Source organism: Macrotis lagotis, chromosome X (genome assembly GCF_037893015.1).
Source record: "Macrotis lagotis isolate mMagLag1 chromosome X, bilby.v1.9.chrom.fasta, whole genome shotgun sequence".
NCBI classification, from domain to species: domain Eukaryota; kingdom Metazoa; phylum Chordata; class Mammalia; order Peramelemorphia; family Peramelidae; genus Macrotis; species Macrotis lagotis.
In genome coordinates, this window is record NC_133666.1 from 692,971,166 (window position 1) to 692,998,649 (window position 27,484).

The 27,484-nt window shown below is 57.4% G+C and overlaps 2 protein-coding genes across 5 annotated transcripts in view; one reads left to right on the forward strand and one right to left on the reverse strand.

Moving 5' to 3' along the window:
- Positions 1 to 19,001, forward strand: part of SFI1 (SFI1 centrin binding protein) — a 71,285-nt gene extending 52,284 nt beyond the window's left edge. Inside the window, exons 15-32 of the mRNA XM_074206407.1 lie at positions 1,451 to 1,532; positions 2,275 to 2,457; positions 3,223 to 3,294; positions 3,490 to 3,585; positions 4,451 to 4,527; positions 5,033 to 5,135; positions 7,185 to 7,281; positions 7,552 to 7,712; positions 7,934 to 8,008; positions 8,239 to 8,313; positions 8,685 to 8,861; positions 9,107 to 9,354; positions 10,050 to 10,130; positions 13,418 to 13,616; positions 14,595 to 14,745; positions 15,514 to 15,646; positions 18,480 to 18,591; positions 18,708 to 19,001. Of these exons, the coding sequence (XP_074062508.1) occupies positions 1,451 to 1,532; positions 2,275 to 2,457; positions 3,223 to 3,294; positions 3,490 to 3,585; positions 4,451 to 4,527; positions 5,033 to 5,135; positions 7,185 to 7,281; positions 7,552 to 7,712; positions 7,934 to 8,008; positions 8,239 to 8,313; positions 8,685 to 8,861; positions 9,107 to 9,354; positions 10,050 to 10,130; positions 13,418 to 13,616; positions 14,595 to 14,745; positions 15,514 to 15,646; positions 18,480 to 18,591; positions 18,708 to 18,818 (2,233 nt within the window). The 3' untranslated portion in view covers positions 18,819 to 19,001. The remainder of the gene's footprint in view (positions 1 to 1,450; positions 1,533 to 2,274; positions 2,458 to 3,222; positions 3,295 to 3,489; positions 3,586 to 4,450; positions 4,528 to 5,032; positions 5,136 to 7,184; positions 7,282 to 7,551; positions 7,713 to 7,933; positions 8,009 to 8,238; positions 8,314 to 8,684; positions 8,862 to 9,106; positions 9,355 to 10,049; positions 10,131 to 13,417; positions 13,617 to 14,594; positions 14,746 to 15,513; positions 15,647 to 18,479; positions 18,592 to 18,707) is intronic.
- PISD (phosphatidylserine decarboxylase) overlaps positions 18,940 to 27,484 on the reverse strand; it is a 46,316-nt gene continuing 37,771 nt past the window's right edge. Inside the window, exons 2-8 of one of the 4 annotated variants that reach the window (XM_074206404.1) lie at positions 25,152 to 25,308; positions 23,610 to 23,775; positions 22,141 to 22,377; positions 21,707 to 21,872; positions 21,144 to 21,299; positions 20,796 to 20,956; positions 18,940 to 20,296 (exon numbers count right to left, since the gene is read on the reverse strand). In XM_074206404.1, coding sequence (XP_074062505.1) covers positions 20,072 to 20,296; positions 20,796 to 20,956; positions 21,144 to 21,299; positions 21,707 to 21,872; positions 22,141 to 22,377; positions 23,610 to 23,775; positions 25,152 to 25,201 — 1,161 coding nt within the window. In that variant the 5' untranslated portion in view covers positions 25,202 to 25,308 and the 3' untranslated portion in view covers positions 18,940 to 20,071. Of the gene's footprint in view, positions 20,297 to 20,795; positions 20,957 to 21,143; positions 21,300 to 21,706; positions 21,873 to 22,140; positions 22,378 to 23,609; positions 23,776 to 24,534; positions 24,768 to 25,151; positions 25,309 to 27,484 lie in introns of those variants that run through there. The other 3 variants (XM_074206406.1, XM_074206403.1, XM_074206402.1) reach the window with 3 other exon arrangements.

A 27,484-nucleotide genomic window follows, 5' to 3' on the forward strand; every position in this document is an offset into this window, starting at 1 on the left:
TCAGGTTACCTTGAGTAGGAGAACTGCCTCACTGGGTCCGTCTATGGGTTCTGTCTCGAAAATTTAGAGTCCTTAGCTTATGAGTTTTATGAGAGAGTGCCTAAGACATGATCCTCTCTTGTCGCCATCTTTGCTCCGCCTCCATGACCATATCTTGATGTGATGCTCATAGGCCTTTGGAATCTGGATAATCAGAATAGGGAAGGATGTTGATGGTGGGTTTGTCGACCAACTATTCTAGGCCCCCATACTTTCCATATAGTAACCTGAGGTCACCATCTGGGACGGTCCCGAAGAAGGTTGATATCATTGTCTGATTCTCAGCCCAGGGACTCTCTGCATCCTCCATCCCTCTGCTCTTAGTGACACATGAGCCATGAAGCAGGTTGGTGAGAATGTCCCGGGCCTTTCCTGGACTGCTGTGCTTATGGCCATGGCAGGGGCTAGCAGGAGCCAGGGAGCTGACAGGGGGACAGCTGCCCAGGGCTTAAAGAGGTCAGTTTGTTCTGTGACCTGGACTGTAAAGCCCCCATGGTGGGTGGGTGGTCAGGAGAATTTTGGGAAAGTCTAGCCTATCCTGGCCATTTGAACAATGTTCCCAGGGTTGGGCTCTTCCTGTGTGACTGAAGTGAGTAGAGTAGAGCATATCCCTGAAGGTCCAGGGCATACCCCCAGCAGGTCCAGGAGACTCTTCTGACAGGTGCAATTACTCCAAGGTTAAGGCTGGACAAATAGTGACTCTGAGAGGGTGAGGACTGGAGAGGCTGCATGGTGGGGCCTGCTGAGGCCAGTCCTTTGACCTCTCTGATTGTGGGTTTTAGAGCCAGGTGGGTTCTCAGCCATCCCCCAGCCCCCTCATTTTGTGAAAGAGGAAGTGGAGGCTGGTAATCCTTGTGGTCCATCCTTAAACAGGCAGGGCAGAATCCAGTTGTTTGGAGTCACTGGTTTATCTATGTGTCAGTTCTTGTCCCAGGGGCTTGTGAACTATTAGAAAGAGGCCCTGTGTCCAAAGGGGCTGGGAACGAGAAACCTGGGACTGGACGAAGGGGCAATGATATGATGGAGGGCTCCATGGATTGGACTTGGGCTCTGTGGGGCTGGGAGGTGAAACTTCCAGAACAAGGAGTTGAGAGTGCCCTGACTACCCCAGGGCATGGTGGTCATGGGTGCTAGTGGAGGAGGCCACCGGGAGGTGGAGGAGGTGGATGACCTGGAGAAGGAGGGCTTGCTCTGGAGGTCTGGAGAGAGAAGTATCAGAGGAGTGCAGCATGGTTCCTCCTCCCTGAAGGCCAGGACCACCACCTCCTCCTGCTCTCCCAAGGGCCAGTAATAGTTTTTCTCTTCTGTCTAGAGCATCTCCCCCAGATCCTCCCAGGAGTGTGTTTGCATGGCTCCTGGTTCTCATCAGGGCTGTGTTCCTGAGATTAATGTTCTTCCTTTTTCCTTTCAGGGAGCTGGTGAAGAGATGGGCATTTAATGTGTGGCGGCAGAAGACATCTCTTCAGCGAGAAACCCGACTGTCTGAGAGAATGGTAAGCAGCAGAGTAGTGTACCCACTGGCCCCAGGCTCCGCCACATGGGGGGCAGGGCTTGCCCTCTGTGAGGGTGCTGACTGGGACTTCATCTGGTGCCCCTGAAGCCTCGGGTGAGGGTACAAGCATGACTTCTTCCTTCCCTCCCATATTCGCCTGCTCAGCGGGCACTTCTATGGGCAGCCCCATCTAGCTTATCTCCCACCAGTATGGTGAGGTGGAAGAGGGGCAGAATTAGAACCTGGGCCACCCAGCTCCCAGCCTGCAGCTTGGGCCTCCTGCTCTTGATTGAACATCACTGGAGCCCTGGAGCAGTTAGAGCTGGAGCTGACCTGTGAGACAAGGAAAATCCTGGCGCGGCTCTTGGCTCCCCCTTCTTAGCTGTGCAATCTTGAGCGGGTCACTTCAACCTCTCTGGACCTTGATCGTAGATGAGGGGGTTAGGCACCAAGGTTGCTCTGTTTCCTCTTGAAGTCTGGTTTTGGGAAGTCCCGGCTTCCCCAGGCCTTGGGGCTGATCTCAGGCTCAGGCCATGCAGCCCTTGACCTATGTCCCCAGTTGGGGGAATCCCAGGATATGGGGACATCTGATTTTATTAGCAAGGGACAATAAAGGCTTTAGTTTGGGAGGGTTCCTGGCACGGACAGAGGGAGGCTGTGGTGCCAGGTGGGAGGTGAGGTGCCAGAGTAGAAGGCGGCTCCCCCAACAGGGTTCTGGGGCTGATCTGACTCCTCGGTTGCAGGCCATCCTCCACGCTGAGCGGCAGGGTCTCTGGTGGGTTTGGTCCACATGGCACCGGCGGGCAGCCGAGCTTTCTATGGCCCGCAGGGGCCAGGCCACAGCATGTGCCCATTACTGCCGGTGGCTGCTGCGGAAGACTTTCCAGACCTGGAAGAAGAACCTTGGGGCTGTCCATGCTCAGCAAGTATCTCTTAGATTCTTGTAGGCAGCCCCTCCCCTGCCGAGCCTTCTCCGGCCAAGGTCCTGGGGCTGACCGGATGGATCTTGGTCCTCATTGCCCTGTGGTTTAACTGAGAGACTCTCTGAGGCTCTGGGGCTAGTTGGCCTTGGGGATGACACTGCCAAGGTAGAATGGAAGGGGGTGAAAACCGAAGTCAAAGGAAGGGATGGAGTTGGGGGAAGCTTTCTGGGAGAGAATGGACCTGGGCTGCCTCCTCCAGAGCCTTGAGTCAGGAAGGATGGAAGAAAGGGTGGGGGTTGAGCCCCCCAGAAGCTGACCTAGTCAGGCTTGCCCCCTGACTACAGCTAGCTGGGGGGACCCAACCTTTTTGGAAGGGAGGTGGTCCCGCCAGAGTGCCAGGACCTGAAGGCATAGGAGGGGGCTGTTGTGTGGAAGTGGGCTCAGCTTTGTTCTGTGCGGCCTCTTGTGAATTGGCCCAAGAGGGGGCAGATTTTCTCCAGGGAGAGCACCGTTCTGAGGTCTTTTCCTGGAGGGTCAGCTGTTGGCCCCTCCTCCGTGAGCTGGGGAAGGGGTGAGGCTGGAGGAGTTTCCCAGTGTTTGACTGGCACCGTGTGGGCTCCCCTGAGGGAGGGAGCTTGGCTTCCACTTTGCTCAGCTCAAACCTTGTCCACCCTGCTCCTCCATGGTGTCAGGGGAGAAAGGCGGGCTGGGGGCCTGGGCCTAGGCCATTATTAGAGCCAATGCCTGTCATTTGCCTCCCTTAGACAGGCCGGGGCGCTGAGGGCCACAGCCTTTCGCTCAGGGAAGCTCCTGCATCTGACCTGGAGCAAGTGGCGAGAGGTGAGCCAAGGGCGGCCCTGGGGGACCTGCCCCAGGCACCCTCCAAGAGCATCACTCTGAGCCAGGCCCTGGAAGGAGGCTCCTATCATCCCATTGCCAGCCCATCTCCCTGCCACGTGGCAGTGGTACCCCTTATCCACTCATGTTTCTTGTGTGTTTGTGTGTGTGTGTGTGTGTGTGTGTGTCTCCCTCTAGTACGTGGCCCTGCAGAACATGAAATGGGAGAAGAGGGCCCGTGCCCATCGCCATTACCACCAGATGCTGCTGCGCAGGACCTTGGCTGCCTGGATGGTAGGAAACTTTGCCCTCCTCTGGCCCTGGGTTCCTGAGTGCCCTGACTGAGGGGTGGGTTGTGGGCCTCCCGAGGTGACAGGGAGAGAAAGGGCAGAGGCAGTGCCTGAGGAATCATGGGTTCCCCTGTGGACCCCTGCCTGCCTCCTTCTGTGAGGCCTCAGGCCAGCTTTGTCTCCCTTGGGCCAAATGTGCTGGCTGTGATATTCAGAGGGACCGGCGGGTGCCTGCCCACAGGGGCTCCCACTCTGACAGCAGAGGCAGTATGCTACCGCCCCTGGCCCCTCACCAGGATGATGCCAGCTGTGAGGAGGCAGCTAGAAAGGTGGAGAGAGGGAGGAGATTCTTCTGGGCCCAGGGAGACCAAGGAGGCTGAGTCTTTGGAGGGGACCTGATCCTGGCGAGGTGGCCAGAGCATCCTGTGAAAGGAGAGAGTCCTCCTGGCCTTGCCTGTGGGGAGCACGACCCAGGAGAGCACAATTTGAAAAGTTGAGGTCCCATTAAATATCAAAGGGTCCCTCTTTTAGCCATAGGGCTTCTTATAGAGGCTGTGCCATCTGGGGGGCTGGCCTGTTTTCTGCTCTCTGGAGGCCTGCTTGATGCCAGCCCCAAGCAAACAGGGACCCCTGAGCTCCAGGGCAGAGAGTAGCCCAGGTGGTTTCTGTCTGGGGATCCTGGCTTCCCCACTGGGTCCCAGGAGATGTCTCCCAGAGGCAGGGGACGGGGGTGGGGGGACACATTGATCCTTCTCCAGCAGGAGCTCCTGAGCTTGGGAGCAGGCCCAGTGGTCCAAGACCAGGGAAGGATGCATCATCCCTTCTGGCCTGGCCTCTTGTGGGTGAGCCCTGGGCTTTCTCTTTTGCAGAGTTACCAGGGCTGGGTTCGGGTGGTCCTGCGCCAAGTGGCAGAGAGGGAAGAACGATGCCAGCGAGAGCTCTTGAGGCAGGTACCCCTGGTGCCCACTCCTTCTTTTCTGTCTCCGAAATCTTGGCTTTGGCAGCACCCAGGGAGACCAGACTCGTCTCATGTCTCACCTGAGGTGGGGTATTGGCAAAGTCCTTATCTGTAAAGAACCCCGAGACCAGTAAGGGGCAGAAATAGTGGAAATAGTGCTGTGAGCAGAGCCAGAGGTGCAGAGGGAGGCTGAAGATTAGAGAACACAAGTGCCTGGTCTGTTGTACTATTTTTGGGAGGGTTCTGCAATCTTGGGGTGGGGGCTGGGTCTGTCCCGACTCAGACATCTCTGGCAAGTCTCTCACCTGTCTTGATTTCCACATTTCCTCTTTGGTCTCCAATGTGGCCTCCCCAGAACAGGCCGAAGGGTTGGGGATGGGAGCGGGAGGGACTCAGACTGGGTGGGGGGGACCCAAGCTGAGGGGTTGGGGTGGACCCAGGCTGAGGCGTCGGGGACAGGATTACTGAATTGCTCTCTTGGTTTTGCCTTTAGGTGGGTATTTCATGTCTGGAGGGAGAATACTGCAGCTCAGGTGGAGGAAGCCAGGAAAATATACCAGGCTGAGGAGCACTACAGAAGAACCATCCTGTGCAAGGTGGGTGGGGGGCTAGGGGGACCTAGGCTTGCACCCAAGGGCCAGGAATCTCCTCCATGGAGCCTGGCAGGGTGGCCATGGTACAGATGACCAAACTATAGGCCAGAGAAGCCATGGGGCAGCTACAGAGTCAGCAGGTGGGAAAACCAGGGATCCCTAAGGGTGTTATCTGAAAGGACTGTTTCTGTCTCTATGTAAGAACACGTGTGTGTGTGTGTGTGTGTGTGTGTGTGTGTGTGTGTGTGTCTCTGATGTGTGAGAATGTCTGTCTGTAGTGTCCAGCTTGTTAACCAGTCTGAGCCTCTTTCCTCCTCTGTCCCATGGAACCGATGAGGCTTGAGGACTCAGTTGGGATATTCCTGGATCCAAGGGTACAAACAGCGTAGCTTTGGGGGTGTGGCTTTTCTGGAATGGTTGAACCGGTTCTCAACTCCACCAACAGTGCATCAGTGCTGCAGTTTTCCCAGCATTTGTCATTTTCCCTTTTTATCAACTTAAGCCAATTGCATGGGTGTAAGTCAGTACTGGAGTTGCTTTAATTTGCCTTTTTTTCAGTCATTAGTGTTTTCCAGCCCTTTCTCATATGGCCATTACCAGCCTTTGCAAACCACCTCTTCGTGTCCTTTAGTCATTTCTCAGTTGTGAATGGTTCTTCTATCTAGCTCGGAAAGGAAACCTTTTTCAGAGAAATTTGCTGCATAGATTTCTCTCCTTCTTTTCCTGCTTTTCTTCATTTTAATTTCATTGGTTTTGTTGGTACCAAAGCTTCTTAATTTCATGTAATCAGGATTATCTGTTCTACCTCTTGTGAGCCTCTCTACTTGTTAGCCTTTGATCTGACAGGGGCGTCTTCCGTGTCCCCTCTCTTGCTCATGTCATCCCTGTACCCATTTTGAGCTTATCTTGCTATTTGGCCTTGTTCTATCAGATTGCTTTCTGGTTTTTCTGGCAGTTTCTCCCTATGGGGAGTTCCTGCCCCCACTTTGCTTCTGTAGGCTGTGTACCTGTTCTGCTCCACTGACCTGTGCACCTAATTGTTTTGTCATTATAACCACATGGGACAGTTGGAGATTGCTACTGTGAGGCCTCCTTCCTTCCTCCCTACTTTTTTTCCATCAGTTCCCTTGATATTCTTTTGTTTGTTTGTTTGGTTTTTTTTTTTTTTAGTTTCTGTAAGGCAGATGGGGTTAAGTGGCTTACCCAAGGCCACACAGCTAGGCAATTATTGTGTCTGAGACTGGATTTGAACCCAGGTACTCCTGACTCCAGGGCCAGTGCTTTATCCACTGCACCACCTAGCCGCCCCTTCCCTTGATATTCTTGACCCTTTGTTCCTCCAGATGAATGAGCTCTATAAAGTAAGCCTTTGATTGGTATGGAACTGATTAGGTAAATTCATTTCAGTCAATGATCGTTTTTTTTTTTTTTATGTTGGTTCAGCCTGTGCAGGGACAGTTAAGATTTCTTAGCGCTTTCTATTTGTGGGAAGTGTTATGTAATTGGAAGGTCATTTCTGGGGGTCCCTCAGAGGTCATCATGAACAGAGTGCTGGGCCTGGAGTCAGAAAGAACTGAGGATGACCTCAGATTCTTCCTGGCTGTGTGACCCTGGCCAAGTCACTTCACCCTGTTGCCTTAGTTTCCTTCTCTGTAAAATGAGCTGGAGAGGAAAATGACCAACAACTCTGGTACTCTGCCGAGAAAGCTACAAAATGGGGTTACGAAGAGTCAGACACGACTGAAAGGCCATTTCTGGATCTCATTCCTTGTTTAGTGTCCATTGAGGGTCCATGCTGCCTTGTGACCACTGCTCTTGCCCTGGGTCTGTGGGTGCTGGTCCCATGCAGCATCTCTTCCTGCCCCAGTGCTTCCTCCTCTATTCCCAGTTGGGTTCTTTTCTCTGCACTTGGATCCTGGAATGTTTTTCCTCTCTCTGTGTTCTGTCCCAGCGCTTTGCACCTAGGTGGGATCTAATAAATGCAGGTTGCTGGAGTGGTTGCTGGCATCCAGTGGGAAGCTGGCATTCAGGGCACCTTCCTCACTCCTGCAGGTGGCCATCCACTGGAGGGACACGGTAGCCCTGATGATCTACTACCGGCAGCAGAATGACATGGCCATCACCGCGGCCAGGAAGCAGCTGGAGCGAGGTGAGGAGGGGTTGTTCCAGGCCCAGCACCAGCCACAAGGCTTAGTTGGCAGTTGTTTTGGCCCAGATCGGTTTCATCTTGGTTTTCCCGGCACAGATGGGTGGTTTTGGACAGTGGGGCAGTTAGAGATAGAGAGGGGATTCCAGCCTAGCTCCTTGGGTGTTCTGGCCAAGGGCCATCTAGCTCTTTCAGGTGGCTGGGGGTCCTCAGCGACTTGGAGGGGCCCAGACCTCCCTTGTTGCTGTCCTCACCTGGCTTCTGTCATCCTAGGTCATCTGCGAGCCTTGTTTCGGCAGTGGCGGGAGTGTGGCCAGAGAGCTTCACTGCAGAGGGCACAGCTGTGGCAGGCCGCTCAGCACCACTGCAGGAGGCTACTCCAGGTCTGCTTGGCTCGCTGGAAGGAGCACCACTTGCAGTGTATCCGGAAGACGGTGAGCAGCCATGGGGTCCAAGTCTGGATGGGGAAGGCTCCAAGCCTGAGGTTTGCCTTGCCCCTTCCAGATGGCTGGTTGAGGCCAGGCCGGCCATGTGGGCATCCACCATGCCTGATTCAGAGAGTGGAGAGTGTATCTGCCCTTGAGGCTTTCCTTGGGGTTGTCCAGGAACCTGACCTTCCTGGAAGGGGAGCCAGACCCTGTTGCTTTCCCCTTAGCTCCTGCAGAGGCGGGGAGCCCAGCTGATGGCCCAGAGACTCAGCCGCTCCTCCTTCTCCACATGGAAGCACCAGGTGGGCTGCCTACATCCTCCCTCTGTCCACGGACCTCTTTGTCTCCTGGACCCCTTCTCTCTTCAGCTGTTGTCAGTCTTCTCTCCTCTCTGCTCTCTCCCATTTTCCACCTGGGCTGTCACTTGGGGGTTTTTCTCTCTTTCCCCTCCTTGTTCCCTCATGGGCCTGCCCTCCCCAAACGGCCTTTGCCTTCTCCTTGGTCTGTCTGACCCCTCGTCCTTGTCTTACAGCTTGGGGAGAGGCAGTGGGAGCAGCAGGCCACTGTCCGGGCTCTCTGGCTTTGGTCCTTCACGTTGCAGGGAAAGGTAGGAGGCCCTGGCCCTATGTATGTGCTCATACCTTCTCCCCAGGCTCTGACTGTGGCACCCCTGTTTGATGGGAGGATTCCTGGGCCCCAAGCCTCACCCAGCTGGTATCTGAACCTCTCTTTGTTGCTTCAGGGTCGCACCCTTGGCCCCCTCCCCTCATTGGAGCAGTGCTTAATGCCTGCCTGTCCTTAGTTGACACTGTAAGGTAATGGGGCGCTGGAATCCTGAGCCTGAGGACACTTGTGGCTCCTCCAGACCCATGTGGCCATGCTGGGACTTGCCTGTCCTACCCACTTCTGGCTTCGGACATGCAGGGACTGTAGGCGCCCATCACTTGGCCAGTGGTCACATGGGCTCCCTTCTTGAAGGTTTGGGCAGCTTGGCTGGGATTTGTGCTGGAGCGGAGGAGGAAGAAGGCCCGGCTGGAGCAGGCTGCGCTAGTCTACCATGGCGGTCTGGTTCACGAGGGCGTCACCCGCCTTCTGAGATTCCTGGCTGGCATGAAGAGGTTCCGTGGGCATCTCCATGCCCAGCAGCATGCCCAGGTGAGGCCCCTCCTTTGCTCCCGAGATGGTCAGACAAACTGGGCGGTGGGAGAAGGATTTCTCTTAACTGGTGTAGGGTGTTTGCTTTGGCTGGCAGTGGGCGACTGGACCCCAGGGGACACTGGGTCTCTGGCTGGGGTTTGGGCGCTGTTCCCCTGACCCTGAGAGGGAGACTAGGCCCCGGCTTTTGAAGTGTCCCTAGGCTTGCTCTGGCCTTACAGGAGATTGCTTTGTGTATTGCGCAGGTGGCCCACAATCTGCACCAGGTGGTCCATCGGTGTGCCACACTCTGGAAGTACAAAGCCCTGGCCAAGGACAGATCCTGCTCCTTGGGAGCCACTTCCAAGAAGAGAGTGACGTTCGAGGTCCCTGTTACTGATGTCCCCCCTGCAGCCATCAGGGAAGCGACTGTGGACGCAGAGCCATCAAGGCCACGCAGGGATTGGAGCTGGCCCCTGCATCTGGCTTCTGGAGACCCCTACCTCCCTGACCTGTGAGTGGCCCCAATCTCTCCCATGTCCTGAGCCTGGCTCTGGCCTGTAGCTATCCAGGGACCCCCAGACCCCTTGGACCCCAGAGAGCCCCGCCTTCCTCATCAGGTGTGCCTCTGATGGATTTCTGGCCACTTGTTATGTGCAGGGTGCCTTGACACCCACCACGTCAGCCGGCTGAGCCTCCTGGGGCCCTCGGGCTCCTTGGTGGGCGCCCCGCTGCCCATGAGCTCAGGCAGGAGGTCTTGATCTCAGCTTGGCCGGGTTTTGAAGTTGGCAATGCTGAATACAGTTTTTCCCTCAGTATTTCTCCTTCCCTCCCCCCTCCTCCTCTGCCCTTCCCCCACCTTTCCATGTCTGCTTTGGCTGAAGCCTTGACCTGCCAGGTCCTGGAAGAAAAGAAGTCACCTCATATCTGTGACGGTCCTGGGCTGGGGGAGGGGTGGGGAGTGATAGTGTTGGGGTGTGGAGGTGGGATAAAGGGCCTACTATGTGCTGAGTGCTGGGGTGACAGAAAGAGCCGAGAGCCAGTCTTGCCCTCGGGGAGCTTACGGTCTGCTGAGAAGGCAGGAGCCAACCTGGTCCGGCAGGGCTCCAGGAAGTGTGTCCTGATATTGGCCCGGTCTGCAGCATGAGGGGGCCTGATGGGCCCCTGCGCTCCTCTGGGCAGGGGGCAATCTCGCCATTTGTCTCCCAGGAATGTCACCCGGCCTGTGAGGAAGCAGCCCCGTTGTCCCAACTTCCTCTTGGACTCTCTGCAGAGGGATGGCTCTACCAGGTAAGAGGGAATATGACTTCCCTGTGGTGTGAATGAGGCAACAGGCCTCTGGAGAAGCAGTCCTGCTGAGCACCAGGGGGAGGGTGGGGGCCCAACGCCTCCCCCACAAGCTCTGTGACCCTTGTAGCTACCAGGGCTGGGTGTCCAATGCTTAGGTCTTCATGTTCACCCATGTCTTCCTCTCAGGGCTGACCCAGAGGGCAGATGGGCATCTGTCCCGTTCTTGGGCCCCCAAGGAAGCACAGGCCATGTTGTCATTTTGACCCCCTTAGGACAGTGTAGGTGTGCCCAGCTGGTCAGACTGTGGCCTTGAGCTGCTGGCCGGAGAGTCTGGATGATTTCCTGGTGGTGGTTGTCTTGGCCGGTTAAATCTCAGCCCCATATTACACACCTGGCAGAGACCAGCATGAGTGACCCATTGATGGCATCAAGGCCAATGCATCACCCTCATCTGGTTAAGTGCTGTGCTGGTCTGAGGGGTGCCCTCTGGGAATGTTTACTTTGGACATGCCCGACACACTGAGGGCTGATCCCAGTCCAGTCTTGCTGAAGGGAGGGGAGTGCTGAGCATCAGAGATGCAGGGGTTGGCACCGTCTATGCTCATTCAGTCCTCACAAATGAGGTCCTTTTATCATCCCTATTTTATTGGGGAAAATTGAGGCAGGAAGAGGTGAAGGGACTTGTCCAGGGTCACACAGCTGGTAAGTTCTGAGGTTGAATTTGAATTCAGATCTTCCTGACTCCTGCCCAGGAAGAAACTATGGGGAATTATGTTGGATAGTTGGGAAATCCTTGAATGCCAGGCTCAGCCAGCTTCAATTCCAGGGTCAGTGGAGAGTCTTGGCCCTGCCCTGTGTGACCTAGGGCAGGGCTGAGGCAATCGATGTTTAGCAGCAGCCCCCCCTACCTGTGCCCAGTTGCCTCAGCTTTGCCTTGTGTCCAGGAAACCTTGGGCTCTGCCCTTGGGAGCCTGAGGGTCTGAGCAGAGTTGGGATACCAGAAGAGTGATGGCCTCCTCCTTCTGGGCATTGGAGGTCTCCTCCCAACCTTCCCACTTGAAATTCTGGCAGCCTGTTCTCCCGGAGGTTGTCCTGTGACCTCTGAGGCAGAGAAAGGCACTAGGGAAGAATGCTTTCTGGTCACGGGGACCTGGTGCCATCTGCGTGTGCACTTTCTGGCTGACTCCTTGACGTGCTGGAGAGGAGGCACCTGCTGAGATTGGGTAGAAGCCATGGAGGATGCCATGCACAGTCAGTATTTGATTGAGGAAAGTCAACCCGGAGGGGAAGTGAGATGGTCAAGAAGGCAGTTGTGAAGACACGTGGAGATGGCGACAGTGGCGGCTGCTGGGAGAGAATCTCCTGACCCATGGAGACGTCGTGGCAGACAGGCACCATCCTCGATGCAGGATCTGGAGCCTTGACGAACTCGGGATGGAGACGTCAGGAGCATCCACAGCAGGTCCTGAGGAGAGGGTGACCTTAGGGAGAAGGACCTCTCGTAAACAGGAGAGCAGTCCAGGTCTGGAGACTGCTGAGGGAGCCAGCCTTGCTGGAGGAGAAGACTAGAAGCGGGGAAGACCCCAAGCAGGGGCCTCTGTGGACACAGAGGACTTGGCAGGTGGGACCTCTCCTGGTGACATTGAGAAGATCACAGACGGAAGAGATGCTCCCAGCGTCCCACCTTCTTTTCCTTTGACAAGTGTCTAGAAGGGGCAGAGTCTGCATATTGCAGACCAATGAGACTGACTTGTTCCTGCCCAAGCCGACTCTAGAGCCCAGAGATCCCCAGAGAGCCCAGGACTGGAAGGGCTGGAGGATGCGAGGGTGTGGCCCGTCCACCTCCCTTCAGCCAGGGGCCTGACCTTCTTGGGGAGGGACAGAGAAAGGCATTGGCTGCTCTCAGAAGTGGGTGGACAGGTAGCTCCTGGGGGTGGGGGGCAGCCGGACCTGGCTGGGGCCAGGTAAGCTGGGAGGGGTCTTGCCCTAGGCCTCAAGGAGAGAGGAAGGAGTGCCCCCTCCCCCCAGTCACTGGCTCCCCTGCTCTCATCAAATCTCATCCATGATACTCTCTTCCATTCTCCGCCTCCCCCATTTTTTATTTCTTTTTTTTTTTGCAACGTAAACGGGGTCAAGTGACTTGCCCAAGGCCACACCGCTAGGTCATTATTAAGTGTCTGAGGTCAGAGTTGAACTCAGGTCCTCCTGACTCCAGGGCTGGTGCTCTATCCACTGCACCACCTAGCTGTCCCTGCCTCTCCCATTTTAAAAATATAATTCTATTTCTTTGGTTAAATAATTCCCAATTGCATGTAAAAATAGGGACAATGTTTTAAATTTTGGAGCTCCCGGTGCCTCCCTCCTGCTCCTTCAATGCCAGCAGCTCAGTACCTACAGTGAGAAGAACCAGTAAAAAGGCTGCTTTGGCCTGCGGCAAGTCCATCAGTTCTCTCTCTGGAGGTGGACGGTCAGATCCTGCCCTGCTTGAAGGAGCTCATTCATCCATTCATTCATTCACACTCTTCATCCTTCACCATTGCCTTTAGTGTGGCCGGGCCTCTCCAGCTTCTGCCCGCCTGACTTGGTGTCCATCTGTGCTAGTCCACCAGGGTTCTCCGAACCCCCTGCCCCTCGCTTCTTCGGGCCTCAGACCCTTCCATTGCCATCATCTACAGCTTGTTCAGCCATGCCCCAGGCCAGGGGTGTACCCTCAGTTTCCAACTCTGTCCCCACCAAGAGCTGCTAGCAATCTCTTGGTGCTCATGGATCCTTTCCTCTAGGGTGAATCAAAGGGTCAAAGGTGTTGCCTTTGAGAAGATCATTGGCATGCTACTGAGTGTGAGAGTGTGTGGGGTGAAGGCCTGGGGAGGGGGGGATGGAAGACTTGAGTCCAGGCTATGGGAGGACCTGCTGCCCGAGGCTTATTTTACACAGGTGACATCCTACCAGGCTGGGGATAGGTGAGCTTCCTCCAGGCATTTGGGGGGACAGCTTTAGCTTTTTCAGTCTGGTCACATACAGGAGTGATGGGGGGGCTCCCAACTTGCCACCCGACAGTAGCCCTTGCTCATGGCGAGAGCAGATTCTCCATAGATGGGTTGCCCAGAGGCAACAGGTGTCCCATCCTCTGGGGGCTTCAGGGCAGTGGCAGGGTGAATGTTGCAGGGCAGGCTACAAGGAGGATTCCTTTTTGGGGAGGTGGGTGGACAGTGGGCATTGAGAGCCTCACTCTCAGATTCTGTAATTTTTGTACAGATGTGTTGACCAGCTGACTCTCTGTGTCTTAGGCTTTTGGCAGAAATTGTGACGCCTCCCTCCTCTGTCCAGCCCAGCCCTTCTGTCGCTCCGGGGGCACCAGGACCCGGCCTCAGGATCCACACAGGCTCTGGGGGCCTCCCGAAGGCCCCTAGCCACGGAGCCTGCCACACTGGGGCTCTCTTGCCTCCCACCTTCTCCACAGCCAGTGACCGGGACTTGCTCGAAAGTGTGAGTTTGCCTCCCCTCCCCTCCCTTTCCCCTCCCTCCTCCTGGGAATGACCAGGATGAGCCCTGGGCCAGAAGCCCCCACGCCCCACTATCATCCCCCTACATGTGGCTCATATGCCTAAAAGGAAAGTTTTCTAAAAGGCTGGAGAGAAATTACTCAATTATGGTGAAGGTTTGGTTGGGTCATTTTTGACCCCTCCACCAAAAGCTGACGTGGCCCTGATGGTCATTCGTATTGTTGGCCTCCCTTTGGCCTCCTCTGGCCCTTTTTTTTTTTTTGGTTTTTCGTTTTTGCAAGGCAGTGGGGTTAAGTGACTCCCAAGGTCACGTGGCTAGGTGTCTGAAGTCAGACTTGAACTCAGGTCTTCCCAGGGCTGGTGCTCCTTTTGTCCTTCTTAATCCCCATCTTCTCCCACAGTCCAGGAAGGGGGTCAAGGACGACGTGGCCGATCGTCTTGTTTCTGCAGTTGAAAGTCCAAAGGTTCCCAAAGCCCCAGCTGTGTGGGTGCCTCTCCCTGTTTCTTCTGGCGTGGGAGCCTGAGGGCAGCCTCATTCCCAGCCTCCCTTGGGGCCTCCCCAGAAGGATGTGGTGGAGAGTTATGTGACCCGTCCTAGGTCCCTTTGGTCCTGACCAGGAGGAAGGGACAGGCCAGGGTCAGTTGGCTCTTGGGAAGGAGAAAGAGTCTTTTCCCCTGGCCCTGGGCTGTTGGTGCTGGAGGTTCAGGGGCCAGTGAGGCCAGGGTCGGATGGTTGGAGCGGAGGGGAGGGCAGCCCAGAGAGATGGGCATTGCCTCCTCTTCCCCTCAGACCCCCTCATTTTACAAGTGTAGGAGAAAAGTCATACCTGCAGGACCACCAGCACTGCCAGAGCCAGGCTCCTGGCAGGTGCCCAGCTCAGTTCTGTCCGATGGAGGGGGCCGTGGGCTCCCGCTCCCCCATCCTCAGCCCCAGAGGTGATCTGGGATCCTTTCCTTCCAGCCCGCGGTTGGGATGGCTCCCTCTGAGTCAGGCCCCCAATGTGTGGCTGCTGGTGCCATGACAGGGCGTCTCCAGCCTGGTGACCACCTGCTTCTTCCCAAGGATTTGTTTGGGAGTCGTGGGGAGCCCAGTCTGGGCCTCAAAGCTGCAGGTAGGTGGTGCCCCATCTTCTGCCTGGTCACTGAGGGCCCAGAATGTGGGTGAGGGGAGCTGGGTGGCCATGGACAGACCTCAGGCTGGGAGCACGGTGCCTCATGGGTCATGGCCTGTCTGGGGGTGCTGGAGCTCCAGACAAGAGTCACAGTGGGACCCTTGGGGCGGGGGGGGATCAGGGTGTGGGGCTGCCTCTGCAAGCCCCCCGTGCATTAATGGGTTTGTGAGCTTCTGGATCCTGGCCTCCCCATTGGCAGAAATTGCACCAGGATTGCCAAAGGACCCTCAGGACCATATCTGTGAGTCCCTCTTTTTACAGAGAAGAAACCATGGCCCAGAGAGTTCCGGGCCAGGGCCTGCCAGAGCAAGACTGGCCCTCCATGGGGGGCTGGGGCAGGAAGGGCAGAGGGCAAACATCCCAGGGCCTGCTAGGGACTGAGCGCTTTGTAGATATTTGGTCCTCTCACCAACCCTCCGAGGTCGTGGCCACGTGATCCATGTCACAGAGGAGGAAGTTGGGGAGGCAGGTTAAGTAACTTGCCCAGGCTCCCACCCCTGAGATGGATCTGAGGCTGGATTCGAACTCGTGTGTGCTGACTCCAGGCTCTGGAGCTGCCTCAGTGTGGGCCCAGAGGCCTCTCCTAGTTCATGACCAAGGCATCTCGGACCCTCCTTGAATCCTGACAAAGGCAGGGATGGTCTGGGGATACCCCTCTGCCCCCCACCTGGAGAGCTGGCAGCCTGGGCATCTCTATCTCTCATCCAGGGGGCTCGCAGACCAATGCTAGAAGGGAGCTGGGCATCCTGGCAGATGGCAGTGGGCTGGAGGCCGAGATCCAGGAGATCCAAGAGATCCAGGAGAAATTGTTCAGTTACCAGGCCAACAAGCAAAGCCTCCGGTGAGCCCCTGGCCGTCCCCTTCCTCAACCCGATTCTGGACCAGTGGGGGCACGGCTGCCTCCTAGAAAGCCCTCTCCCACTAATCCTTCTCCCCTTGTTCTTTTGTTCAAGAATCTCAGAACGCTCCTCTGTGCCCCCAAGTCAGTGGCAGCCTCTCCCCTGATGCCTGCCTCCCAGGCGTTTGTGGTGTCAATCCTAGTGCCACTGGGTGGGCATCCCTGGCAATGATTAGAATCTGAAATCACTTCATGGTGGCTTGGGAACTCTCCTTACCTGCCACCCAAGGGCACCCTTGGCTAAGTGGGAAGGTCCCAGATTTGGGGGTTAAGTCTAGGTTGAGACTCCCAGGTGGTGATGTCCGTCCCAGATAGCCGGGTAGCAGTGGAGAAGAGCAGCCTTGAGACTGGAGGGGACCTCAGAAGCCTGTGAGGCCCAGAGAGGGGAAGAGATTGGTCCAGGGCCTCCCTGGAGGAGGAGGAGGTGGGGGGTGGGAGGCAGAGCTGGGGCTTGTGACTGGTCTATAAGCTACAGAGCTCAAGGGTCCCAGCTCTGGCCTGGATTAGCTTCCTACAGGAATTGCCTTCCTTCCTTCCTCCCTTCCTCCATCATCCCATCTGTCTACCCAGCCTTCTATCTCATCTATCTCTCCATCCAAATTTTACTGATTTGGCTTTATACATTTTTAATTGAAATGTCATTTTTCCAGTTACCTGCAATGGGAGTTTTTCAGCATCCATCCATTTGCACATTTATGAGTCACTCATTTTTCTGCCCCCTCCTCCTTTGCCACAGAGGCAAATAATCTGATGCAAGTTGTGGGGGTACATCTATGTTGGACGTACATGTTAGTTTGTGAGAGAGGAATGGGAAGTCAGCGGAAAGGAGGAGCCGTGAGCAAGGAAGGAAAAACATAAAAGAAGTTCTAAAAAAGGGAACAGAGTACGCACTCTGGTGGCTTCCTCTGGGGGTGGATGGCATTGTCCCTAGCGGGTCTCTCGGGGTCATCGGTGACTTCATCTGAACCGCAGAGAGGAGCCTCTAGCAATGTGACTCTTGCGGTGTACGTGGCGCTGCGCCCTTCCCTCGGCATCGGCTCACCAGGTCCTTCCAGGCTGTTCTGAGGCCCCATCCCTCATGAGTTCTTCTAGGACAATGGTGACCCATCTCATACATCTACCACAACCTGTTCAGCCACGCCCCACTTGACGGGCTTCCCCTCAGCTTCCGATTCTTTGTCACAGCTGTAAATCTTGACCACGGGAAACTTTTCCCATTCCGTAGACCCAGTAGTGGTATTGCTCTTCGGACATCGTTCCAGACGGCTCTCCAGGATGGTGGGGCCAGTTCACAAGCCCACCAACAATGCACCAATTTTCCCGCATCCTCTCCAACGTTGATCCCTTCTGCCATCTTTAGCCAATCTGATAGCTGTGAGGTGTTTTAAATTACATTCCTCTAATCAGATCTGGCTATAGTTTGTGACCAATACCCAATGGTTAAATAAGTGATAGTTTTGAACCAACATCAGATGATTGATGACTGTGCTTTGAGATCTAGAAGGCCCAGTTCCCTTTCATCCAGCTCGGTTTCTTTTCATCTTTTCTCTTGATATCTAGATCTTTTGTTTTTTCCAAATGAATTTTGTTATTTTGTATTCTTTTGATAATTTGATTGGTATAGCAGGAAGAGTAAAGTAATTTTGGTAACATTGCAATTTTTGTTCTATTAGCATGACCAAACCATAAGCACTGACTATTCCTCCAGCTCCTCCAAGTGCTTTTCTTTAAGGGAGCATTGAGAACACAAGTCTCCACCTATTTTTATACATGAAATGGGATTTCCCTTCCTATTATTGCCTCTTGGGGTTTGTTACTATTTTTGAGGATTTATTTCTCAGCCAGGAACTTTCCTGAATTTATTGTTAGTATGTGATGATTCCCTAGAATTTTTTGCATGCGCCACAGTGTTATCAGATAAGAGTTGTCCTATCTCCTCTTTCTTGATCTTCTCTCATTTCTGCTTGCTTTTGCAGAACTATAGAAAATAATAGTGAGGGAAAAGGGCATCTTTGCTTCATTTCTGTATTTATTAGAAAAGCCTCTAGGGTCTCTCCCTAGCGCATGTGATGCTTTGGCTTTTGGACATTTTCTTAAATGACGTGCTACCCTTTGTGGGGTTTTTGCCATAGCAGAGGGGTGTCCTTTATTAGATCTTTTCTGCATCTGTTGAGATGGGCTTGTGGCTCTGTAGGTTTTGGTTTTATAGGATTCCTTAGGGTGATTGTTTTGCTAAAATTGAACTTTCCTTGCATCCCCAGCATAAATCCCATTTGGTCAAAACAAATGATGAATATTCATTCATGACCTTGGCCTATAGTTTTGTTTGATCCTTCCTCCATTTACAGGATGGGCCTCTGACTTGTCTCCTGGTTGGGGGAAGCTACTTTTCTTCACAAGGCTGCCCCCGAGGAGGGGCCCACTCTCCTGTGCCCCCCCATGCCCACTGGCTCACTTGGCCATTTCTGGATCATCAGTATCTGAGCTGGGGGCTTCTCCTCCTTTGTGACTCCAGAAACAGAGGACTGGGGAGGGAGAGGGGGATGGGAGGAGACTGTGCTCTCCCCCAGAGGGTGGACAAGCAGCCCAGCAGCCCAAGGGAGGCCCTGGTTCAGCTGAACCACCTTGAACAGATTCCTGAGCCTCAGTTTCCCTGAGCATTAAGATGTCGGGGGCTCCCTTCCAGCTGGACCCCTGGGGCAGAATGAGTCCCCACTGTGGAGAGAGAGGCACCCCTCTCCCAAGGCTCTGAGGGCTGTCTGACCCTTCCCACCAGGTCCTGGCAGAGACAGGCAGGCAGCCTCAGGAAGTGGTTGGAGCTGAGCATGGAGGACCCCCGGCCAGAGGAGGAGGAAGTGGGACGGCAGGTTCAGCAGGAGCTTCACCAGGTTTGGTCTGAATTTGACTTGAGCACTGGGGCTGACGGATAGGACCCCCACCGCCGGCCTCCCCCCATCGTGGCCCGCAGGCCCCACAGCACCCCAATCCTCGCTTCCTCTTGCAGGTAGAGAAGCAGATCAGTCGTCTGGCAGAGGAGCTGCAGGCGCAGCGGCAGCAGGTGCAGCAGTGCATGGCGCGCCTCCGGACCCTGAGGGCGGCCTTCGTCTCCCCATAGCTCAGGGGCTCCTGGGAGCTCCAGGGCCTGCACGTTCCTCTTCCCCTCCCCCAGGCAGGAAAACGCCCATTTGGGGCATTGGCTTGATTTGGATGAAGATGGAAGATACAGGTTTACCCGGTTAGCGGTTGCAATGTATTTTTTTATTTTTTGAAAATGTTTGCAATTAAATGAATGACTGTTCCCGAAGTGTCCCACTGACGTACGTACAAAAATACTGCGCTACTGATACAGTTGAGGATTCAATGGCTTCTCCGGGCAGGAGAAATTCACAGCATCATCAGCATCATCAGGAACCGAGTGCCGGGAGCCGTGGCCCAGCCAGGCCGCGTCTTCCAACACCAGAGCAGCCAGACCCTGTGTCTTCCCGGGGCAGGGTCCTAGGCGGGGCTGGACCCAGAAGGGGAGGGGTCTCTCCTACCCCTTGTCAGTCAAGTAGCAAGCAGTGGGGGTCCCCCAGGGCCAGGCTCTTGGGGCACTGGGGCAGAAGTAAACTTGGGGAACTCTGGAGAGCCAGGCAGGTGTATATAGGAGGGGGTAGCCCCTCCCCCCAGATGCCCAGGCTTCCCTGTTCATGCACAGCCTCCCCATCGAGCCCCGACAGACAGACAGACAGACAGCCGGCCCATGTTGGCAAGAAAGTGCAAAGGAACATTTGGCTTTCCCCCCACCATTTCCCTAGTAAGTAAATGTTTAAAAAAGAAGCAAACACCCCCAAACCAGCCCCCAGCCGGACGGGCTCCAGGAACTGAGCTTTTGGTCCACAGTCAACGCAGGCTGCATGTCACCCCATGCACCGAAAAAGCTCGTCCCGGAGCCCTGGCCGTGCCCAGGTGTAGCCTCGAACCCAGAGGACAAGGCAGTGGATTAGACATTGAGAGGGATGATTAAGGCCTGAAAATTATCCAGGAAATCGGGGAGTCTTTATTGGGAGGAGGCGAAGACACTGGCCTACATCCCACAATGGCCACTAACGGAAAGAATCAAAATGCTGACCGCCTTCAAAGAAAAATCGTCACCCAGGGAGCCCGCTGCGGCAGGAGCTGGCAGCCCCAGACCGTCCAGGTCACACGGTTGGGGCGGAATCCAAAAATAAACTGGAGTGTCTAAGGCAAGGTTCCCCCTTTCTCCTTTCTCGAAGGCTTGACTGGTGGAGCCAGGGGTCGGGCTGGGTCTGGGGCCTGGGGCCCCACGGTCCCTGTGGCTTCCCCGGCCGGGCTCCGGGCAGCTCCCAGGCCAGTTCGGGCCAGGCTCTAGAGGGAGCCCAGAGCTTCTCCAAAGCGAATTTTCTGGCCCGGCTTCAGGTGAAAGTTGAAGTCCTTAGGAGCCTCGAAGATGAGGACGATGGTGGAGCCCAGGTTGAACTCGCCCAGGTGCTCGCCCTTCCTCATGGGGATGCCCTCCTTGTTGCTGTGTGTGATGAAGCTGAAGTCATTGTAGGAGCCCTTGCTGTACCTGGGGCTGTTGGTGTGGAGGTCCTGCAGATGGGAAGGCGGCCTCCGGTCAGACCCTAGCACCAGTCACTTCCCCCTCTGTGCCATGGGGCGAACAGCGCCTGCCCCCCATGGGAGTGCTTCCTCCAGTGCAGGCACCCCCCCCCCCCCCCGCTCTCCTTGTTATTCGGGAAGAAGGAAACACATCTGCCTATCGGGCCTGGACCCCTCCCAGAGCAGGGCAGACCATCCCAAGTTGAGGTTGTCGTCCTGACATCTACTGCTTTCCCGAATGAACAGTTTTAAGTTAGTGAGCTTGGAGTCCACTGGAACCCCCAAATCTTTTTCAGATCTTCCCTGCGTCCTCCTCCCTGGAAGTGTTTGGGGATCTGGACCCAATCCAGGCTTTGCTGTCCCTTCTACCTGCTCCCCATCGCCCTACATGATGGTACCCATCCCCACCTGGACCCCCCACCCCGTCTCTCCTCTTCACACCCTCAGCATGATAACCAGGACCCCCTGGGGGGGCCTGGGCTCCACTCACCCTATCGAAGTAGATGCGGATGGAGCCGACATTGGTGGCCCCCACGGCGGTGAGGGAGAAGAAGCCGTGCTTCCAATCCCCGGTCAGCACGACCCTCTCGTTGTGGCAGAAGAGTTCCTTGATCCAGCGGGCAACCCCTGGATTCACCGACATCAGGGAGCCTGCGCCAAGGAGGAGAGGGCAGGGCACAGGACACACTTGGGACACGGTCCGGCCAGCTGGCCCCCGCAGCACGAGCCTGGCTCCCAGTTCTCCCTGCTGGGGCAACCCCAACAACTAGTCTGACCCAATCTCGCCTTTCTTGGGGATTCCTGGGGGGCCTTCTGGGGCAGACCTCTCCCTCCTCACCTGGGAAATGGCGCCTGTGGGCCACTCGCCAATCAGTGGGGGAGTGGAAGCAGTGGTAGTCCCCAGGGGCCAGGTAGATGACACAGTGGTAGAGCTCGTTCCCCTCCTTGGTGACCAGCTGGTTCTGGAAGGAGTTGTGAGCCGCGGCTGCAGAAGCTGAAGAAGGGGAGGCCAGAGGGTCAGGCCGCCTGCTCTGGCCGGTTCAGGGGCTGGTTGCAGCCACTGGTCATGGAGGAGGGGGAGGGGCAGGGTCTCCTGGGCTGGTCTTCTAGCTCCTCCTGCCCCAAGGGGCCCTCACTCCTCCCCAACGAACCTTCTCTTCCTTCTTATGAAATGGGAATAATACAGTCCTAGCTGCTAAATTTGGCGAGGAGGCGTATTGATACTCCCAATGAACAGTGGAGGAAATTGAGGCTTTCAGAGGTGAAGTGACAGGATGGATTTGAGAGCCAGGGACCTCCAAGTTGCTGAGCTGAGGACAGAGGAACCCGGGCAGAGGTGGGGAGGGGGCCTAGGCCGGACTGGCCCAGAGGGCACCACTGCTCCTCCCCCAGCTGACTCACCATTGCCACCGTTGCCGCCACTCCTGTTCCGGCTGAACGGCGGGTTGTCTGTGGGGTCTCGCGGGCCCAGGAAGGACTCCAGGGAGTAGGTGACCCCCTTTACCTGCTCCACTTCACAGTTCTGCACTTGGCCAAAGTTGAGGATCTTCCCGTCAGACGGGCTGATCTGGGGGACACCAGAGGAACCAGCTCCATGAGCCCCCAGGGCCTTGCCCTCCCCACACGGCCCCTCCCCCTTGTCTCCCCCGGCCCCAGGGCAGTTCCACAGTCTTCCAGGGGCCTGTTCTCAGGTGCCCAAGAAGGCCAGTGGGGAAGAGCCCCAAGTTCAAATGGCTTCTTCTGTGTCCGTGACCCAGGGTTCTCTAAGGCCTCCCCCTCCACCAGCCCCACAGGTGCCCGGCAGGTAGACTACCCCGGCGGCCCCCGGGCCTCACCACACTGTGCAGGCCACACACGGGTCGGGCCTGCGGCTTCAGCTTGCGGCTGAAGAACTCGCTCAGGTTCCTATAGTGGTCGAGGTCCTCCACGGCGGCCTCCTTCATGTTCACCCCAAACGTCCAGATGTAGAGGCTGTACACAGGCTTCCGCAGCCACGTGGGCAGCTCCACCTGGTTCAGCCGCCCCCAGGCCCGGGAGAGCAGCCGCGTGGGGACAGACTTGTAGAGGGCCACCTATGAGAGGATGGCAAGGGAGGGCAGTCGGCTGCTGGAAACTAGCCTGGCACTCCCTCCCCCCCGCCTTTCTACTGGGTGCCCCCCCACACTTTTCAGTCTGATGTGCCAGCCTTGGTCTGGCTGTTGGGGGGAGTAGAAGTGGGGGTGGGCACAAGTCCCACAAACAGCAGAAAAGGCCCTGGAGTTGGTGGCCTCTGACCCCCACATCTGGAGACTTCCCACCTCCCCAAGTTTTGTGATGTGGATAGTTCTAGAGGCCTGCATTTCTATAGTAACCAGATCCCCTTCCTTCCCTGGGGAGGGGCTGATCCCCTGACTTTTCAGGGGGAGAAAGGAAAGATGACAGGTAGCTTAAGACAGACCCCAAGACTCAGGTTTTCTGACCCCTCCCCAAGGGACTGAAGGCAGAGCCCCTGGTCAGGGTCACAAGGCCACCCGGTAACCTGGGCAGCATTCCTTCCCACTGGACCTTCTAGGATGAAGGGCAAGTTCTAGAAAGAGCAGTAGGCTTGCACCCCAAGACCAAGATGTGGACTGGCATCTGGTCTCTGCTCCTCACTAACCCTTTCTTTCTGTGGACTTCCATTTCCTCATCTGTAAAATGACAGATGGGTAGCCCCCAACATATCCAATGAACCTCTCGGGTCCCTGGCACCCAGAGCCAGGTCAGCGAGGAGCTGCTTGCCTGGGGCAGGCCCAACATCTGGGACCCCTGGCCAGCCCGGCTCCCCCAGGATGTTCTGATCTTTCTGTCACTACAGAATCCCACAGCCTCAAAAGCTATTTGATTCTAAGGGCTGAGGAGGATGGTCCTCTGGGCTTTCCCAGGCAGCGTCAATGCATGCTGGGAGCCCCCAGGCAGCGCCCTGCCCTGGCCAGAAGCCTTGGCTATCTGCCCAGTCCTAAGTGGCTTTTCCCCTGGGCCTGTGGGCTGGGCCCTGGCCACCCTCTGGACAGGAGAGGGAGAGCAGCATGTCAGACACCAGAGGGCCCTGAAACTCTGAGGCTCCAACCATCCTGTCCCGGGGGGCAGAGCATCACCTGTGGCCCCAGCCCCCTCCTCTATCTACTTGCTGGAAATCCCTGTGGGCTGGCACCCTCCTCGCCAAGTCAGGCAGGACCCCCAGCCTGCAGTGGAGCTGGGTGGGAGGTACTGTCACTCGGCCCCTTATGGGCTTTCCTCACCCGCGCCCCCTCCCGTGTGCTGGGGAGGTAGCGCCCCCACTTACCCTGCTCACGGGCCTCCATCCTACCCTGCTCAGAGGCTTAAGGGCACCGAAAGGCAGCAGGTAATAGAGGATTGTGAGAGGCCAGGAGCGGAGTTTCAGAGCGGGCCTAGACATGCAGCTGAGCTGGCCCAACCTTCGCCTCAGGGCCAGCTGGGGGAATTGCAACCTGTGGGATCACATACAGGAGATCAATGGAGGCTGCCCCGGGGGGGGGGCGCCCTAGGGCACTCCCTTGCCTCCTGACTGCCGGGGTGCCCCTGCCCAGAGCACGAGATGGGGAAGAGTTAAAGAGGGAGCGGTTCTGTGGTCTGCACGAGCCCCCCACCCAGGGGCCATGGGCTGGGCTGACCAGGGTGAGCCTCACAGGTCTCCCTTAGCTGGACATCCTGGGCCGCCTTCTGTCCAATGAGAGGCCAGTCGTGTTGGCCTCCAAGGGCCCCACACCTCCACGGACTCTCACCAGAGGAAAGTCCACCAGCCAAAACGGACTTTGGCTCAGCCCGGGCCAGCCAACACCACTCCTGGGCCTCCTCTAAGACTGAATGGCTGGGCCTCAGCAGAAGCCTCCTGACCCCTCCGGGTTCACCACCTCCAGCCAATGAGGCCCACAGCTCTCTGCCATCCCCTCCTCCCGGAGCCCATGGCAGATGGCCAGCCCCCGGGGCTCCCGGGATGGGAAGGGCAGCCCCCTGCCAGCATCCGGCTGCACGCCTGACTAGCCAGTGGTCCCCATCGGGAGGCCGGCAGCATGAGCGGCGGGGAGAGGCCAGGCCGCCCAGCTGCCAATCTTCCCCCCACTGTGGCGGATCCATCCCCCCAGCCTCTCGGAAATCATCTCGGTGGCACCCCAATGTGAACCTGCCTGTCTTATCTCCCAGGGGCCCCATTCCAGATCTGGCCGCTTTTCTCTGACGTCTCAACCAACCTGGACGAGTTCTACCATCTCCTCCAGTGTTTTAGGGTCATTCTCCGCCTGCCCGTCCCACCCCGCGACTGGACTGGAATCCCCTCGTGGGCCGGGGTCCGCGGGGCCCCCCTCCCGGGCCAGGTCCGCGGCATCCCCGCAGCCTGGAACCGCCACCAGCTGGTGCAAGGCCGGGCAGGACCTTCCAGCGGCCGACCCGGAGTCCGGGCTGCGCTGTCCGTTCAGGACTGAAGCAGGCTGGGCTCCGGGGCCGGGGCGCCCCGGGGGCTGCTGGAAGGCAAGGAGGGGAGGCCCGGGGCGCCCGCGGCTCCCTCCTCCTCCTCCTCCTCCTCCTCTCCTCCCCCCTCGCTGCAGAGGACGACGGACCAATCCCTGCAGGGCTGCGGGTGGGGCAGGGCAGGGGCCCCCCGGGCCGCCCCCCCCCGCGGGCGCCCCGGACGGTACCTGAACCGAGCTGTCCTGCGGGCCGGGCCCCGCTCCTCCCCCGGGGGCCCCGGGGGCCCCGGCGCCCCGGCCCAGCGGCTGCAGCGGCCCGCGCGCCTCCGGCCGTGGCCCTGAACTCGGTGGAGGTCGTAGCAGGGGGGAGGGGGGGGCCCCGGCGCCCGCGGGCATCTCACCATTTCCCCTTGTGCAGGTCGGCTCCTCGCAGGGGGTTGGGCTGGCACATCGTCAGGGCCCGGGCCTCAGGGCCGCCTCTTCTCCCCTCCCCCAGCGCCGCTCCTAAGGGCCCCGCTCCATGGGGCGCCTCGGCCGCGGGGGTCGCGGGGGTCGCGGCTGTCGCAAACAAACAGGCCCCGGGTGACTCGGGCCGCCCCGCACCGCGGCCGGACGCAGGGACCCCGGGACCCCCACCTGGCGGCACTGCTGGTGCCGAGTTCAAATGCGGCCCGGGATGCTGCCTTCCAGGCTCCTGGCACAGAGCCTCCTTTCCTCCCCCCTCCCTCCCCCAGGACCACCCACAGATTTGGGTCCACTAAGGCCCTCGCCAGGGAGAGCCCAGGGCCGGGCTCCCTAGGCCCGCCCCCCAGTCGTGACCCTCCCGCTGTGGGGGGCTCCTCCGCTTCTATTCAGAGGTGGCTGGGTGCCCATCTCGGCTCGGCCCCTCCGCCAGCCTTTACCCGGCAGCCCAGCTTCTGTCTGTTCCGGGGGCCCACACACTCCCCAACACCTCCTGTCCGCCCCCTCCTCTAACTGCCCGCTCCGAGATGGCGGGGGACACACTCTCCAGGTTCTAAGCGTCTGGGGGGCTGTCCCCCAGGAACCCCCTGTAAGCATGGCTAAGACCCTTCAGAAGGCAGAGCCGGGTTCAAGAATCGCCAGACTGCCGCAGAAAAGACCGATAAAGATGGACGAGCAGTCTCCTGGGAGAAGGGCGGAGTGGGGGGCGTGCAGGTGGCCCCCTGAGCAGGTGAAGCTGGGGCGCAGCCAGCCCCCTTTTCAAATGCCGACCAGAGCCTGGACCACAGGGGGCGGTCTCTCCCAGGCGGAGGGCTCCCCCCTGGAGTATCAGGTAACCCTACTACATGGGTGCCATCCTACTGACCCCATTCTACACTCCCCAACACCTGCTGGCACCTTCACAGCATGCCACCAGGCATGCCCCAGGCGGACTTGGAGTCAGAAGGGAAACTGGGGGGATAGAGTCAGGGAAAGGGGCCTTCCCAGGAGCTCCTGTCTCCTCCAAGAAGTCGACACCCAGTCACCAACACCGCCATGAGGTCTCTGTCACCCTGCCAGTCCTGCAGGGCCTCAGAGGGCTGCCCCTCCACAATCCCCCCAGGAGGGCATGAGATGAATGTACCCCCCACCACGCCAGTGCAGGCCAGGCCCTTGGGGCCATCGGCGATGCCCCATCTCCCCTCGGCTAGACCAGGCCTAGGATCAGGGCTCACCCCTTCAGAGTGGGCATCCTCTACTCCCAGGGGGCTGGGGCAGAAAAGGGAGGGCATCAGTGGCCCTGCGCTATCTCGTCCCTCCATCTCAAAGCTGAGGAACCAGACCCAGGGGCCAAGCAACTGGGCCCCTGGAACAGACAAGGCAGGTTGCCCCCCCCCAGGCAGAATGCTCTAGCATTAAAGAGGAAAGCTGACCCCCACTTAATCACCCTCTCCCCAAAGGTCCCCCCAGTGGCTCCGAGGACATTAAGCCGAGGGTGATTTACAGCCGGGATTAACCATGCAGAGAAGCTGTCAGCAAGACCAGGCCAGCCCCTTTCAGAGTCTGAGGCTCCCAGCCCAAGGACAACCCAGAGGCCGCGGAATGATCTCTGGTCCACTGAAGTGGAGGAGTGGGGGGAGCCCTCTGAAGTAAAGAACCTGCTCTTTCTGCTACCAAACAATTAGCTACCTGGTGGTGTCCCTTTCCCAGCAGGCACCTGGGGTGGTCAGAGGAGATAGGGAAGGAGTGCCCCCCTCAATCTTAATACTGCCCACAAGGCTCCTCCATGGCAGGGGGCTCTAACCTGGCAGGACCCTGAAGCCCTCCTCGCGACATTTAAAAGCATGAAATAAAGGATGGAGAATTTCCCAAAGGGGAATGAAAATAAAGTGAACTCTCTCCTCTAAATCCAGAAATCCCTTGAAATTTCTCTATGGACCCCTTAGAGGGGAGGGAAGGGGGGGGCAGGTCCAGGGTCAGGAAGCTGAGCTTCTGCCTCAATACTCCCTCTGATCACCATCCATTTCACATCACCAGAATGGTCCTGGGCCAGGAAGCTCCCCCAGGCCCAAGGCAGCCATCCCACTGGTGGAGGGTCTCTAGGCTTCAGGCATTTCCTAACCGTGAGCTGAAATCTGCCCAGAATCATGAAAGCGAGAGCCTTCAGGACCACCGCAAGACAACCTCCACTCATGCCCTGGTCCAACCAACCTAACCCTCTGGATAAAGAGATTGGCTCCAGCCACGTCCCTGTTTGCGGAACCCAGGACAGGGAGTAATGATGACTTCTACC